Source organism: Ambystoma mexicanum, chromosome 6p, assembly GCF_040938575.1.
Source record: "Ambystoma mexicanum isolate Mex_15411 chromosome 6p, UKY_AmexF1_1, whole genome shotgun sequence".
Classification (NCBI taxonomy): domain Eukaryota; kingdom Metazoa; phylum Chordata; class Amphibia; order Caudata; family Ambystomatidae; genus Ambystoma; species Ambystoma mexicanum.
Genome location: NC_090935.1, coordinates 404,618,923 through 404,631,875, shown reverse-complemented (window position 1 = coordinate 404,631,875; position 12,953 = coordinate 404,618,923). Strand labels below are relative to the sequence as shown.

The following is a 12,953-nucleotide window of genomic DNA, read 5'->3' as shown; positions in this document are numbered from 1 at the left end:
AAAAGTTCTCAACTCCAGAGATTAATTATGCCATCACAGACAAGGAACTCCTGGCTATCAAATCCGCCTTTAAAGCCTGGAGGCACTACCTTCTGGGGACCAGACACACCATTACAATCATCACAGACCACCGAGACCTGCAATATCTCAAAACAGCCAAGGCCCAGTCTTCGCTCCAATTACGGTGGGCCCTTTTCTTTGCCGAATATGATTATGTAATCACATTTTGACCAGGGGTCAGAAACGGAAAGGCGGATGCCTTATCTCGCATGTGCATAGATGAAATAGTACATACAACTCCAGACCCAGTACCTATTATACCTGAAGACAGACTCTTGGGTATCACGACAGCCTTAACACAAGCAGAACTATGAAAAGAAATCCAACGGACAATGAATCCTGATGCCTACCTCGCATGGCAAACTCAAGGAGAACAATATAACATCAAGGACCACCTACCCTTTTTTAGGGATCGCCTATATGTACCCTAGAAGGAATTACAATAGCATATTATTTCAAACTATCACGATTCACTGATCGAAGGGCATCCTGGGATCGCCAAAACCATAGCTAAGGTGAAATAGAACTTTTGGTGGCCTACCTGGCGTAAGGACATCATTCAGTATATTCAGTCCTGCGGTGTCTGCGCACAAAATAAATCACAGAAACAAAAACCATCTGGTCTCCTACAACCATTGGACATTCCTCCAGTTCCATGGCACACCCTTTCCCTTGACTTCATAACTGATCTACCTCCAAGCCAAGGGTTTACACCATCCTTGTAGTTGTGGACTTATTCTCGAAGATGGCCCATTTTATTCCTCACAAAGGCCTCCCAGACGCAGCCACTTTAGCAAAAGTGTTCCTGGAGGGCGTGGTTAAGCTACATGGCTTCCCTTCGGTTCTGGTCTCTGATCGAGGCAGCCAGTTTGTTGGAAAAAATGCTGTTCAATGGCGCAGATCGATGTTCGGCTATCTACCAGTCACCATCCCCAAACGGACGGCCAAACTGAGAGAACCAATCAGACACTCGAGCAATATTTACGGTGCATACTGCCACACAAACAAAGGAATTGGAAAGACCTACTATGGATAGCCGAATATGCATATAACAATTCTTTGCATTCAAGCACGGGACAAACACCCTTCTATACCCTTCATGGCAGACATCCACGTACCTCTGAACTAGACCTTCCAGCCAGCTTGGAAATGCCAGCGGTAAAGACTCTACACACAACCATTACTCAGGCTTTCAAAAGGGCAAAGGAATACCTTATTCATGCCAAAGAAAGAACACAAGAGATTCGCCGACCAACACCGGAAAAAGGCCCCTGATTATCAAGTAGGAGACAAAGTTTGGTTAGCCACTAAATTCGTACCCATCAAGGGAACCCGGACCTTTCATCCCAGATTCTTAGGACCCTATACCATTAATTATCAACCCAGCAGCCATGAAACTGGATTTACCACCTAATCTACACATCCACCCGGTTTTCCATGTGTCCCTCCTGAAACCAATGCAACCCGGCACACGGATTGGGACACCACCTAACCCCACACTTGTTGACGGAGAACCAGAATTTGAAGTCAAAGATATCTTGGACTCTAAATACTCCAGGACCAAGCTATATTATCTCGTCGATTGGAAAGTATTTGGACCATAAGATAGATCCAGGGAGCCCAGTGAGAATATCCACACACCACGTCTAATCAGGAAATTTCATCGGAACTTCCCAACCAAACCTGGGCCAGATGGAAGGAACACCATGGGAGGGGCCTTAGGGGGGAATGCTGTCATGACCCTTGCCCAAAACCCCCTCTGGCAAACCCATTGGCCAGGTGGAGTCAGGACTCGGGCCTCTAGGGCCTGGCATCCTCTTCAAAAGCCCTCATGGGGCCAGTCCTGGTGCCTATGGCACCAGGCTCATACACCATGAACAACAATGTGCTTGGGAACTACTTTATTGTATTGTCAGCCAACATGGAGGCATCCACATAGCTTGGTTCCTAAGAACAAATGGCATGCCAAGTAACACCCCCCATTGTGCGAATGCTATAATATATTATTGATTGCATAGGATATGCTATATAACCTGCGCTCTAAGGGCTGTCCAGGAAGTGCTCTGTGTCCTGACTGCCTGGACACTTGTCCTGCTGTATCTTCCTGCTTATCGGCTGATCACTCTGTATGCTGTGTATTTGCTATCAAATACAAGAAGCTTAATTTACCATCAGTCTGTGTCTAATATCCATATTTGCTGCAAGCTGAGGGTGATGTTGAGGGGGCCCTTGGGAAGGGGCCAATCTTGGCTACCACAGAAAAATCTCAATCTTACTAGCATTAAGGCATGGCCTCCTACATTTAAGTTTTGGATAGGAAACACAACCAGTCACTTGTTTGACAATTGCATTTAGAAAATTATTCATGTTGTTGCTAACGGTTTCCATCAGATTGATGGTGGCACAGTTATCCATGTGTTGGACTTGTGCTTCTAGAAGACAAATAAGGAGGTGGAAACATCAGTCTTGTTTTGGGCCTTTCGCTTGGGAAGGCTGGCATGAAACAGATAATGCTGTAATGAGGGTGTGCCTCATTACATCTGGAAAAAAACACTCTGGGAAGCTTGCGGGTCATGGTTTTTATAGCACTAGAGGGCTTGGGTAGGAGTGAACCTAGCAACAGAACATTGCCCCAGAGAAGCAGATGGGGCTGAGGATGTGTCCGTCTGTATAGAGGCATATAAAATGTTATAGGAAATAACAGGTATATCTTTTCCAGTATATTGAAAATCTGCATGCATTTGTATTCATTTGTTTTTCATGCATTTCTGCCCTATAGTTACCTTTCAGTGCTGCAATTGTATAGTAATAAAGGGCGTGATTTGGTTCCAATAAGTGCTCACTGATGGGCGTGTCCTAATCGCCTGCTAATATTTGGCCTGTGTAGATTCATCCACTTATGTAATTGCTAGCCTGTTTACCCATCAAAGTGGCCCCAGGGGGCATATCATACACTTAATCCGATACACAACATTGCACATGTAAAACTGTGGTCATTTTGTAATCCTCTCCCATGTGGGGTATGTTGATTGTATTGTAGATATGTGGACAGGTTAGGCAGGTTATTTTTGCCTGGCTTTGTTCTATTTTCTGTTCGATGTGGACGTATCTTGCTCCTTATCATCATTTCTTTGAAACTGACTGACTCTCTGAAATCAAGGAGGGGCATTTCTATTGTTGCAGAATAGGATGCCATTCCTGAGCAATCTTGCGGAGGGATGCATATTCTGGATTGTATGTGACAACTAGTGTTCCCTTTTTGTGCTGTTTTTCAGGAGGCTGCTGTGGGGGATCCGTTTTGCCCTGTCACACTTCTGCACTTGTATCCATGGTTTAGAAGCCAGATCTCGAAGCAGGTCTGTTTTTATCTCTGTTCCTTGTGTCTGAGCATATTCGGTGTGCCTTAATGCCGGGCTGAATATTATGACATGCTTTGTGTGCACTGGGTGGAAGCTGCCACACTTCAAAATCTTGCCCGGTCTTTTGCTTAGTGAAATACTGTCTTCTGTAGCAGGCCATCCTTTAATATTATAGTGGTGTCCAGGAAATCTCCTTTTACATGAGAATAGGAGAGTTTGAGGGTGATGGTTTTATGGAATGCATTGAATCTTCTGTTAAAACTTGAGCGTTCCTGTACCCCAGTGTTTTAAATAAGGAGGATATATTGGCCTGCAGTCACGGGTGTCAAGGAAACAATGTTCTAGTTGTGCCATGAACAGTTTGGCATACTGTGGCACCACCCGAGTGCCCATGGCCTATGTACGAAACCGGTGTGTCCAGGAATAAAAATCTATTGCCCATTTATTCATTTCCCATTTGTCATCTGTTGGCTTCTTGAAGCATTTACCCGATGTTACATTAAGGACGCTATAGAAACCCATTCACCAATGTTGGAGAATCCTCTAGTGATAATCTTTGTAATACTGTGTGCCTTTTGTTCCCAGAGTCTCTGCCATGGTGACATTATAATGGGCCTGTAAAAAAATAAGGGAGATTTGTGCCCTATTTAATTCTGCAAACCTGGTTATTGGTCTTCAAGATAGTGGTCCTCTCTCCACTCTGTGCTGCTTCCTCAAATCTAGAGCATCCCTCTCCCCAATATTTTAATGTAATTATCTTTCCACACATCTTGATAATAGTGTTTGTCTGCATAAATATTTGACTGTGTAGTTTAGTTTATTTATTTATATTGTGTGCCTGGCCGGGAGGCATCTGGGTGCATTTCTTACAAGGTTAAAGTTCCAAAACAAAGTATTTCTTACATATTACAGATGAGACATTTGTTACAATAAAGGTGCAGGTACTCAGGACACAGTAGGCAGTGATACAGACCATAGACATCTTGAATAACTGGTGCTATGCGTAGAAGTGCTTCAGATAGAACAAGATCATTGTGGATCGTAGTATTTAGTCTGTGGATCCTTTTTAAAGGTCACCTGATTCATGCACCAATGTATGGAAAGGAAAAGCATCTGGAATCAAATAATAATGATATGCTTGATACTTGAAAAAATTTACTGAAGGTCCGAGTCTTGCAGGGAGTACTTAAGATGTGCACTGCAGGCACCCAGTTAAACATGCTCGGGCATTACTCTGCATGGAACATTATGCAGATTGTAGATAACACGTATATGAAAGCGACTGAAGAATGCTTGGTTGACAATCCAAGAGGCTGGGAAATGTTTGTGATAGGTGAGTTCTTGACCTGCATTCAGAAACGCGACATGTGTTGTGGGTACGCCAGCACAAAGCGTAGCTGCCAGTAGGTCCCAACACACGTTGGACACTTTGAGTCTTTAGTTGTGCATTCTCTGACATGTAGCCCAATACTTACAATGGTAAACATGAAACTACAGCTCCAATATGGAGGGGGTAAAACATAACTGGCTCAAGGAGTCACACCTGACCTGGGGCCACATGGAATCTATGCAAATGTTGCTATGCAATGCCTTTCTTGCATAATTATTAATCAGTAGGCTGATTGAATCTTAGTCCTGCACATGGGTGGAGTCGCAGGGATCAGCTGGTACCCGGCTTGCCCCACCTAGGATTGAGGTAAGAGCATTATAGGGGATGGGTTCTTAAAGGATTTTATTGTAATTCTGAGATTTTGATTCTACAGGGACAACCTACTTCAGGGCATACTCATGGTATGAGGTATTTGCAAGTTTGCAGGATTCATGAATTCGATTGTTGACTTACATGTTGCCTCTGCAGCTTGCTGTATGCAACCATTTGAGAATCACAGATGTGCTGACATGGGAGAGTTTTCCACCATAGTTCTGCATTGCGCGAATATTCTTTGTAAATAAGTGAATGTGGCACAGGATTTAAAACTTTGTAATACAAATTGTATCCCAATTTAGAAAAACACTTTGAAGCTCATGTTGCTACGTGGTGGGGCTCGGTGGGGGTGGGGGGGGTAATTTAAATGCAAGGTATAAAAGCCCTGTGTAAGTCTTTTGCGCATTTCATTCATGCCACGCCTCATTTCATTCATTTGTATGACAGAAAGGAGGGCTGTAACCCTAAGTTGCAATTCTGCCATCCCCTTCCTCTCTGCCAAACAAATACTCCAGAATTTGCACCAGCATGTGTTTTTATTCTGGCGCAAATGCAAAAACTGGTGGACTCCATAGGAATCCATTGTAATCGCTGCCTGCCATGCATACATGGCAGGCAGTGTTTACTCAGTTTGGATGGTGGAGGGCAAAAGGGTGATATACAAGCATGTTCGCCACATTTTGCAACCCCTTGTGCACTCTGTCATTCAAAGAAATTACATGACTGGGACCTGTCTACGCTAAAGTGCAAACCTAACAGGTCCCCACTGTGTAATTACACAGAAACTCGAAAATGTGCCCTTTTAACTTTTTCTTATTATTTAACCATATTAAATCCTATTGTTACTATTACAGTAACTGTTCTCTAATGCCCATTTATAAAATTCATGTTTTCTGTATCATTGCGAACAAAAATTGTACACACTATTCCAACTATGCTTTCTTAAATACTTAAGTAATATTATGTTGGTCTATATCTACCCATTGTTAATTCACCATTACCTCGTTTTATGATATAATAAATCATTTATAACGCGCCTGTATGTGTATGTTTTAAGGATCTCAATCCATGTCCTTTTGAATGACTGCCCTTTTTCTTGCTTCCTAGGGCTCTTCCTGCGATGATGCATTGGGTCCGGACCCAGAAACCAGGAGAAAGCGGCATCAATATTATCACCGCTGATTTTGTAGAACTTGGCGAGTTCATCAGCACGGTCATCAAGCTCAACTATCTCTTGGACGAAGGGGAGGCCAACACCACTTGATAATATATGTTTTGGGGCAATAACGTATAGAAAGCTATTTATTGAATTGAGAGAGTGACACGTAGATCTTCCTATAACACCACAACGCGGTGGTGTTTAGGGCTAGTAGCGGGTGAGGAAGGCAAACATATTTGTCATGACTGTATTTCTTTTCCGGGTTATTAAGTTATAATTTCTCATTTGAAAAGCAAAAGTTAGATAGTATATTTCCTGATGGTTAGAGAGACATGCTCATTGCCATGAAGCCATTTACAATAGTGCAGCAATTCCAGCCTTAGCTTTGATGATTTCCTCTTAGAAGCCAACACTGTGGCATTTGCTCTGCATGGGCAGGAAGCTCCCGGAAGGTGGGCCTGAGATGGAGGAAGATAGAATCAATCTCTCAGGCCAAATGTATCTGCTTCCGTAGAGTTTATCTGGAGTCCGCTGGCACAGCATATGCCCTGTTAGAACTCATGATCGGCGGGTGCACCAGCTTGTCTTCAGCATAGACCATTGTGTATGGGGGGAAGCCTAGCCAGTCATTTCTGCTTTCAGAGTTCCATAGTTAGTGACCACAAAGGAGCAAAGAATGTTCAAAGCTCCCACTGAAAAATGTGTTTTGCATGTGTTTCCTTGACAACGATCCATTATTTTGTTGAGCTTTGCAATTTTATTTGCCTGCGAAAATTGTGACACTCACACCTGCACTCCAATGATCATTCACTCACTGAGTCACTCCCTCACTTTCTCACCCACTCAGTATTTGGTTTCATAAGCATTGGTTTTGCATCAGCCTTAAAACTCCCACATCAGACTTTATTGATTAGGACATGATTGCCATATTTGTCAATAATACATAGCAAATGGGCACCAACTAGAGTCAAAGTTTACTTTTGGAACAAGTAACTATCAGAACAATAAAATCTAGTAATAGTTTTGCAAATCATTGTTACAGAACTCTGCACAGCGAGGCCCACAAGATTCATAAAAGCAAAGGAATGTAAAAAATAATTGACATTTACATATTTGGTATGCAACTTGATCTGATGCACATTTTGAGAGGATACTCTTAAATTGGTGTCTGTTGACTGCCATTGAAGACCAGATTGCTGCAGACCCTGCTCCGTACCATTGATATTCCATGATGGCTTTGGTGGAGAATCATACAGCTGCTCCTCTCCACATTGAAAATCATAACTTCTAAAGCTCACATGCTTCTGGATACCAATGCAAATCATGCGACCAATCTCCAATCTGATGCACCAGTTAGGTTTGAGCGTTTACTATGTATATTTCCCATATCATTCATAGTGGCTAGTGTGTGGCATTCAATCTATTCTCATTATCCGTCAAAAGGATGAGATATCCGATTGCAGTTCGATCTCTGAATATGCAAGCACTATGTTAATCAATGTATTTTTACATAACACTATGTTACTCGCTCCATCAACTACTCAAGTATGAAGGCTTGAGTCTGCTTAGCTAGCGTTGAAGCATGTGATTTGCAGGGCTCTCAAAGTCTCTGGATGGTATGCATTACCCAAATGGCCTTTTAGACAAATAATGTCACCTGACCAGGCCAATTGAGGTTAAAGAGATAGAGGAGATGTTTAAGGTTTCTTTTTCATTCAGGATTCCGATAATTAATGAGACATGCTAAACTATGTGCTGTCTTTATTCAGGTCTCTCCATCACACTAGACTATGTCTCGTGTGTCGGATTAACTCCCGAGTCCTATATGTTAATTAGGAACCTCTGATTTATATTATCATCTGAAAGAATGTAAATCAGCTCTAATACTAATCGTACCACAGTATTTTCCAACTTCTTTTATGGTAAAATACATCACCCCCAGAATTCACATCGAATCTCGGTATCTCTGGGAGGTCTTTGGTGACCTTTTTTAGGTGTCGGAAGAAAATGTGATGTTACTTCAAGAGATGACATGAATCTCCACATTATATAATCTTTATACGAGTGCAAATGTGCACTATTCGGCCCCTGTGCAACTGTGCCCACTTTTGCACTATTTACACTGGGGACAACATTGCCCTTATCTAAAAATGCATTGAAGCAATACATTGTTTGCACTAGCAAAATGTTTTCTTTTGTGCTAATGACGTGCACAATTGCACTTGCAATGAGGCACACGATGCAGTACTGGATGGGGTATGAAATCTTGGAGTAGTTGACATCCACCTAATTCGAAATACATTAAAATTAGCTAATTTAATATATGTGTTCCGTGAGAAAGGCTACTGTGAAAAAAGCACACCTCCATCTCAGTGTTTACAGCGATATGGCCATGTCACTTAACTAACCTTTTCAGTATTTGATGTAGACGTCATCAGAATTTAATTTCACCGTAGGTAATTTGGAAGTAGTTCATTCTTGCTGACCAACTTACATTGTGGTCACTAAATTGCAGACTGCAGCAAAGCCAACTGTCAATAGCCAAGTGACTGACAACTCATCTGTTAGAAAATGTAACACTAGCAGGAGTCACCGATTATCATCCTAGTATCATAAAAGAAGGACCAGCATGTCACTATTCCTGTCATGCACTAAGAAGTAGATTTCCATATGAGATAAAGTGCTCCATCTGTGGTAGGTTATCCATTGCTTTAAGGTCAATTTCCTTCCGGAAGCCACACATCTCCAAGAGGAATTATTATCGTCTCAAAATGGGCATTTTAAGGTACTGCCGCATTTTAACATGTGGTCCTGTTTACTTCGCCCCCATGTCATTCTATATCTTTTTCCGTTCACCTGTTGTTAAGAGCTTTCCTTCCTTAAAATCGCTGATGTGTTTAAAGGGCTATGTCATACATTCATGTGATTCAAATCTTGCAAATAGTGCTCCAAAATCCCTATGCTCACTTGTTGACATCAGTAGCGTTATGCCCAAATGTAATGTTCCTAGTCACATGCCTTAACCATCAAGAATCCCTGATATCATGACCATGCAATTCACAAGTCCATGGTGCCACCCACGCCCGAAGACCCAGTTTCCCGTATCCCCCTCACAGTGCCCTACCCGTGGCCGCAGAACAAGCACAGACATGATGTCTGCATCCTCCTGTTGACAGTACAAGTTGGCAGATGGCGTGCAGGTGGCTACACCCTTCTGTCTGAGTGCTGTGCGGAGTGCAATAGCAAAGCTGGTCCTGCCTACATAAGTGACATAAGGCTTAACTACCCTCCTCTGGTCTACTCACACTCTGCCCGAAATGTCTTACAGACGTTCTCTCAGTATTGTGACTGTCCCTGTAGGAGGTGGCGTAGTATCCATAAGTGCAAACACGTAATAGGTTTCCTCTAGAGATTGATTTAGTTTTGTATAAACACAAATGAGCTCACATAGTAATACGAAGCTATCATGAAATGTTTCATACATTGGCATTCAAAGGGCTATAGCAAACATCCATGTACCATGTAAGAATAACTTCATTATGAAATCCCGCTTTAACATACGGTAAAAGAGAATGCTGATAACAATGCTACCATTGAATTATCACCCACAACATTTCCGGTATGTATTAGCCTGCTCTTGATCTCTCTGCATCCATTGCTGGGAGGGGGGGGGGGGAGCACGTCCTCAGTGTGTTACATACACCAGTGAAAGCTTATTGCCACATGTGTACATTCCCAGGGGTGACACATTCAACACTTGCTTCTCAAAAGCAATGCACATCACTGATAACACATGCAATAAACAGGGCCGTATTGTTTGTATGATGCATATTTGGGGATTCAACCAGCTCGTGTAGCAACATGTATCATTTAGAGCAGGCCCTGCAGGGAGCGTGTATGTAACTATCCATGCACAACAAGTGAGCTCTGTATTACCTCACACAGAGGAAAGGTGACTTTTTTCCACCATAAAGGACCTTTATTTCTGAAACTGGGGGAGTTGTTTTAATACATTTAAGTCAAAAGAGGATAAGAGTTCAGCCAATTGACACCCACTGCTTTTTAGAGTTGATTCCATTGTCATAAATAATTAATAAATACATCAAGAAACTGATCAGCTGTCTGCCATGCTTCACCAAACACTAATATTTAACACACGTTTTGACAAAAAGAATGACCCAGAATGTTAGTCTTAAAGAGGCACTGATCATGAAGCCCAAGGGATGCCTGCTATGGCGTCACTTGTATAGAACAGCGGGTACTTCAGAGTTGTTGCTCTCTTCAAAAGGGGGCTGCCTGGGTCTTCCATGTGCAGTTAAACAGACACATGAGAGAGCATTCTAGTGACTCCACCAGTGCATTATCTTCCACAAATCAACAACATAGTGCATCAATGTTGTTTGGTTCACACTTATTTCATGCCCAGTTGGAGCCAAATATATTTTAAAAGTGCAGAAGGGAGTGGAATATTTAGAGGATAAGGGTTCACAATGTACAGCCAACGCATGTTTAACTATGATTAAGTTCCTGCTTCTTCAGGGTTTCATTTGTATTCGTTTGTATTCTGATGCAAGTCATGTCCATGTTTATGCCCCTGTGTCAGGAGGGCGCTAGATAGGGCCTGATGAATAGTTTAATACATGACAGTATAAAGAATGCTATAAGGAGGAGGGAGCACAAGCCCTACTTTTCCAACACATTACAGATGTCAGACGAGTGGAAGAGTGGACATTTTCTGGCAGAAAAATGACGCAAGCGAATTGCATTTTTTCCTTTGTGATCAACTCTTATTGAGGGTATAACAATATTACTTGAATGTGATACCAGCCCCCTCCCCACAACTCCCTCGGAATGTTGGAACATATTCTGGAGACAATTATACATGCTATATACATAGAATTTTTGCTGATGCAGATGATGGTACAAGGGTGGCCACTGAATGCACTGCTAATGGACCTTTTTTATAGAGAAATGGAGATCAATAATATCGGAGACCGTTCCATCTATGTGTAAATACACTTGAGCTACTAGTGATCATGCCTTCTCCTTCAATATACACGATCCTGCCAAATCTGCATGATATGTGGATGCAGAGGATCAGTTGCGGCACTAGATGGTTCCCCATACGCATTTTGCCAATTTGCCCTGTGTGCACCTTCGCAAGAGTCAAAAGCTCATGAAAGTAGCACTCAACAGGGATGATCATTTAAAGAGTAGTGACATGGCGTCATTTAGGAAGCGTAGCCGTTGTTTGAGTTTCCATGTTTTTATCGTTTCTCATGGCATCCAAATAAGCCTTCTGAATCGAAACGTGTTATGTCTAGTTTATACATTGAGTGTAAGAATTATGGATTTCTGAGGAGCCATATGGGTCAAGAAAAGGAACACCATGTAAAATTGACTTCATGAATTAGTATTATTGCGGCTGACGAGCAGCCCAAATTGTCCTTTCCTTTTGGGAGTGTGTATGTTAGCACACTTGCAATGCCAAAACAAGGGATTCACCCATACACATGTACTAAAACAGATGTTTCAATGTATTTAAGAAAACATTCTATTATATCAGTATGTAATACTTTTTTGAGCTTGTAGGCATTGGTTAATTACGTGATTTGCATTGACTGTGTCTTATTTGTCATGAATGTGGCTTTAATCAAACTAAGAAAACGTCCTCTGCAGCAATAGCAAAGTAATTGTGTCCTGTAACTTCTTCTACAAAATAAAGTAATTAACTGTTTGTGAGCTGCACACATTTTAAAGAGTTGCCTTGTCGAAAAAGGCTTGTCCAGTTTCAGTCTCCTGCTTCTTTACTAAGTTGGTATGTGATTCTTATTGACTGTGGGTACACAATGATTAAAAAGACTTTGCCTTAACTGTTGATGAACTGTGGGAGAAATAAAATTATTGTTAATAAATGTCCTCTGTGTTTTCTGTAATTTATGAATTGTGCTACACTATAAAAAAAACATGTACAGCAGAGATACACAATATAAAGAAACTTTTAAAAAGAAATGATAAGGGGCATCTTATGTGACATCAAACATACTTCGATTACAACACTGATGACATGTTCTCTGTCTTCATAAGTGTTCCATATAGTATAAAATAAGCGTTATTGAAAAAATCAATGCTTCACCCTTTCAACAAATAGTTGTTAATAGCAGGCACAAACACACGTTTTATCATAAAATATTAAGAAAAAATGTTTCTCTATATACAGTCTAATCAAATGTGTAAACACAATTAAAAGTGTAGTTACACGGTTACACTGAAACAACACATTTCCTAAATTCCAGGAATGCATTTGTAAGAACGCAATAGAAACGCATGTAATGCATTACATGAATATTAATGTAACCTGATAGCAGTGGACAATTCTCAAATATAATGGAGAAAGTTCTGTGAAAGTTCCCTGAATCTCTTATCATCTTGGAGGTGAAAAACCATTGTCTCATGTTCACTATGTTATACATTCTGTTAGACAGTCTTCTATTTCAAACTGTGTTAAGATTTCCAGTTTCACACGATTTCTTTTTGAGGCACTGCTATACATTCTATCAGCCAGAGGTTCTGAAGATGGGATAAGCCCTGGAGTTCCAAATACTCATGCAATCCGATCATTTTATTTTGATTTCTAGTCTCATTTCTAAAACGTAAAACTAAAAACAAA

The 12,953-nt window shown here is 41.4% G+C and overlaps 1 protein-coding gene across 2 annotated transcripts in view; it reads left to right on the top strand.

The window, feature by feature from the left end:
• PLCXD3 (phosphatidylinositol specific phospholipase C X domain containing 3) overlaps positions 1-12,202 on the top strand; it is a 959,690-nt gene extending 947,488 nt beyond the window's left edge. Inside the window, exons 3-4 of one of the 2 annotated variants that reach the window (XM_069627200.1) lie at positions 3,336-3,416; positions 6,232-12,202. In XM_069627200.1, the coding sequence (XP_069483301.1) occupies positions 3,336-3,416; positions 6,232-6,388 (238 nt within the window). In that variant the 3' untranslated portion in view covers positions 6,389-12,202. The remainder of the gene's footprint in view (positions 1-3,335; positions 3,417-6,231) is intronic. The other variant, XM_069627201.1, reaches the window with a different exon arrangement.
• The last annotated feature ends 751 nt before the right edge of the window (positions 12,203-12,953 follow it).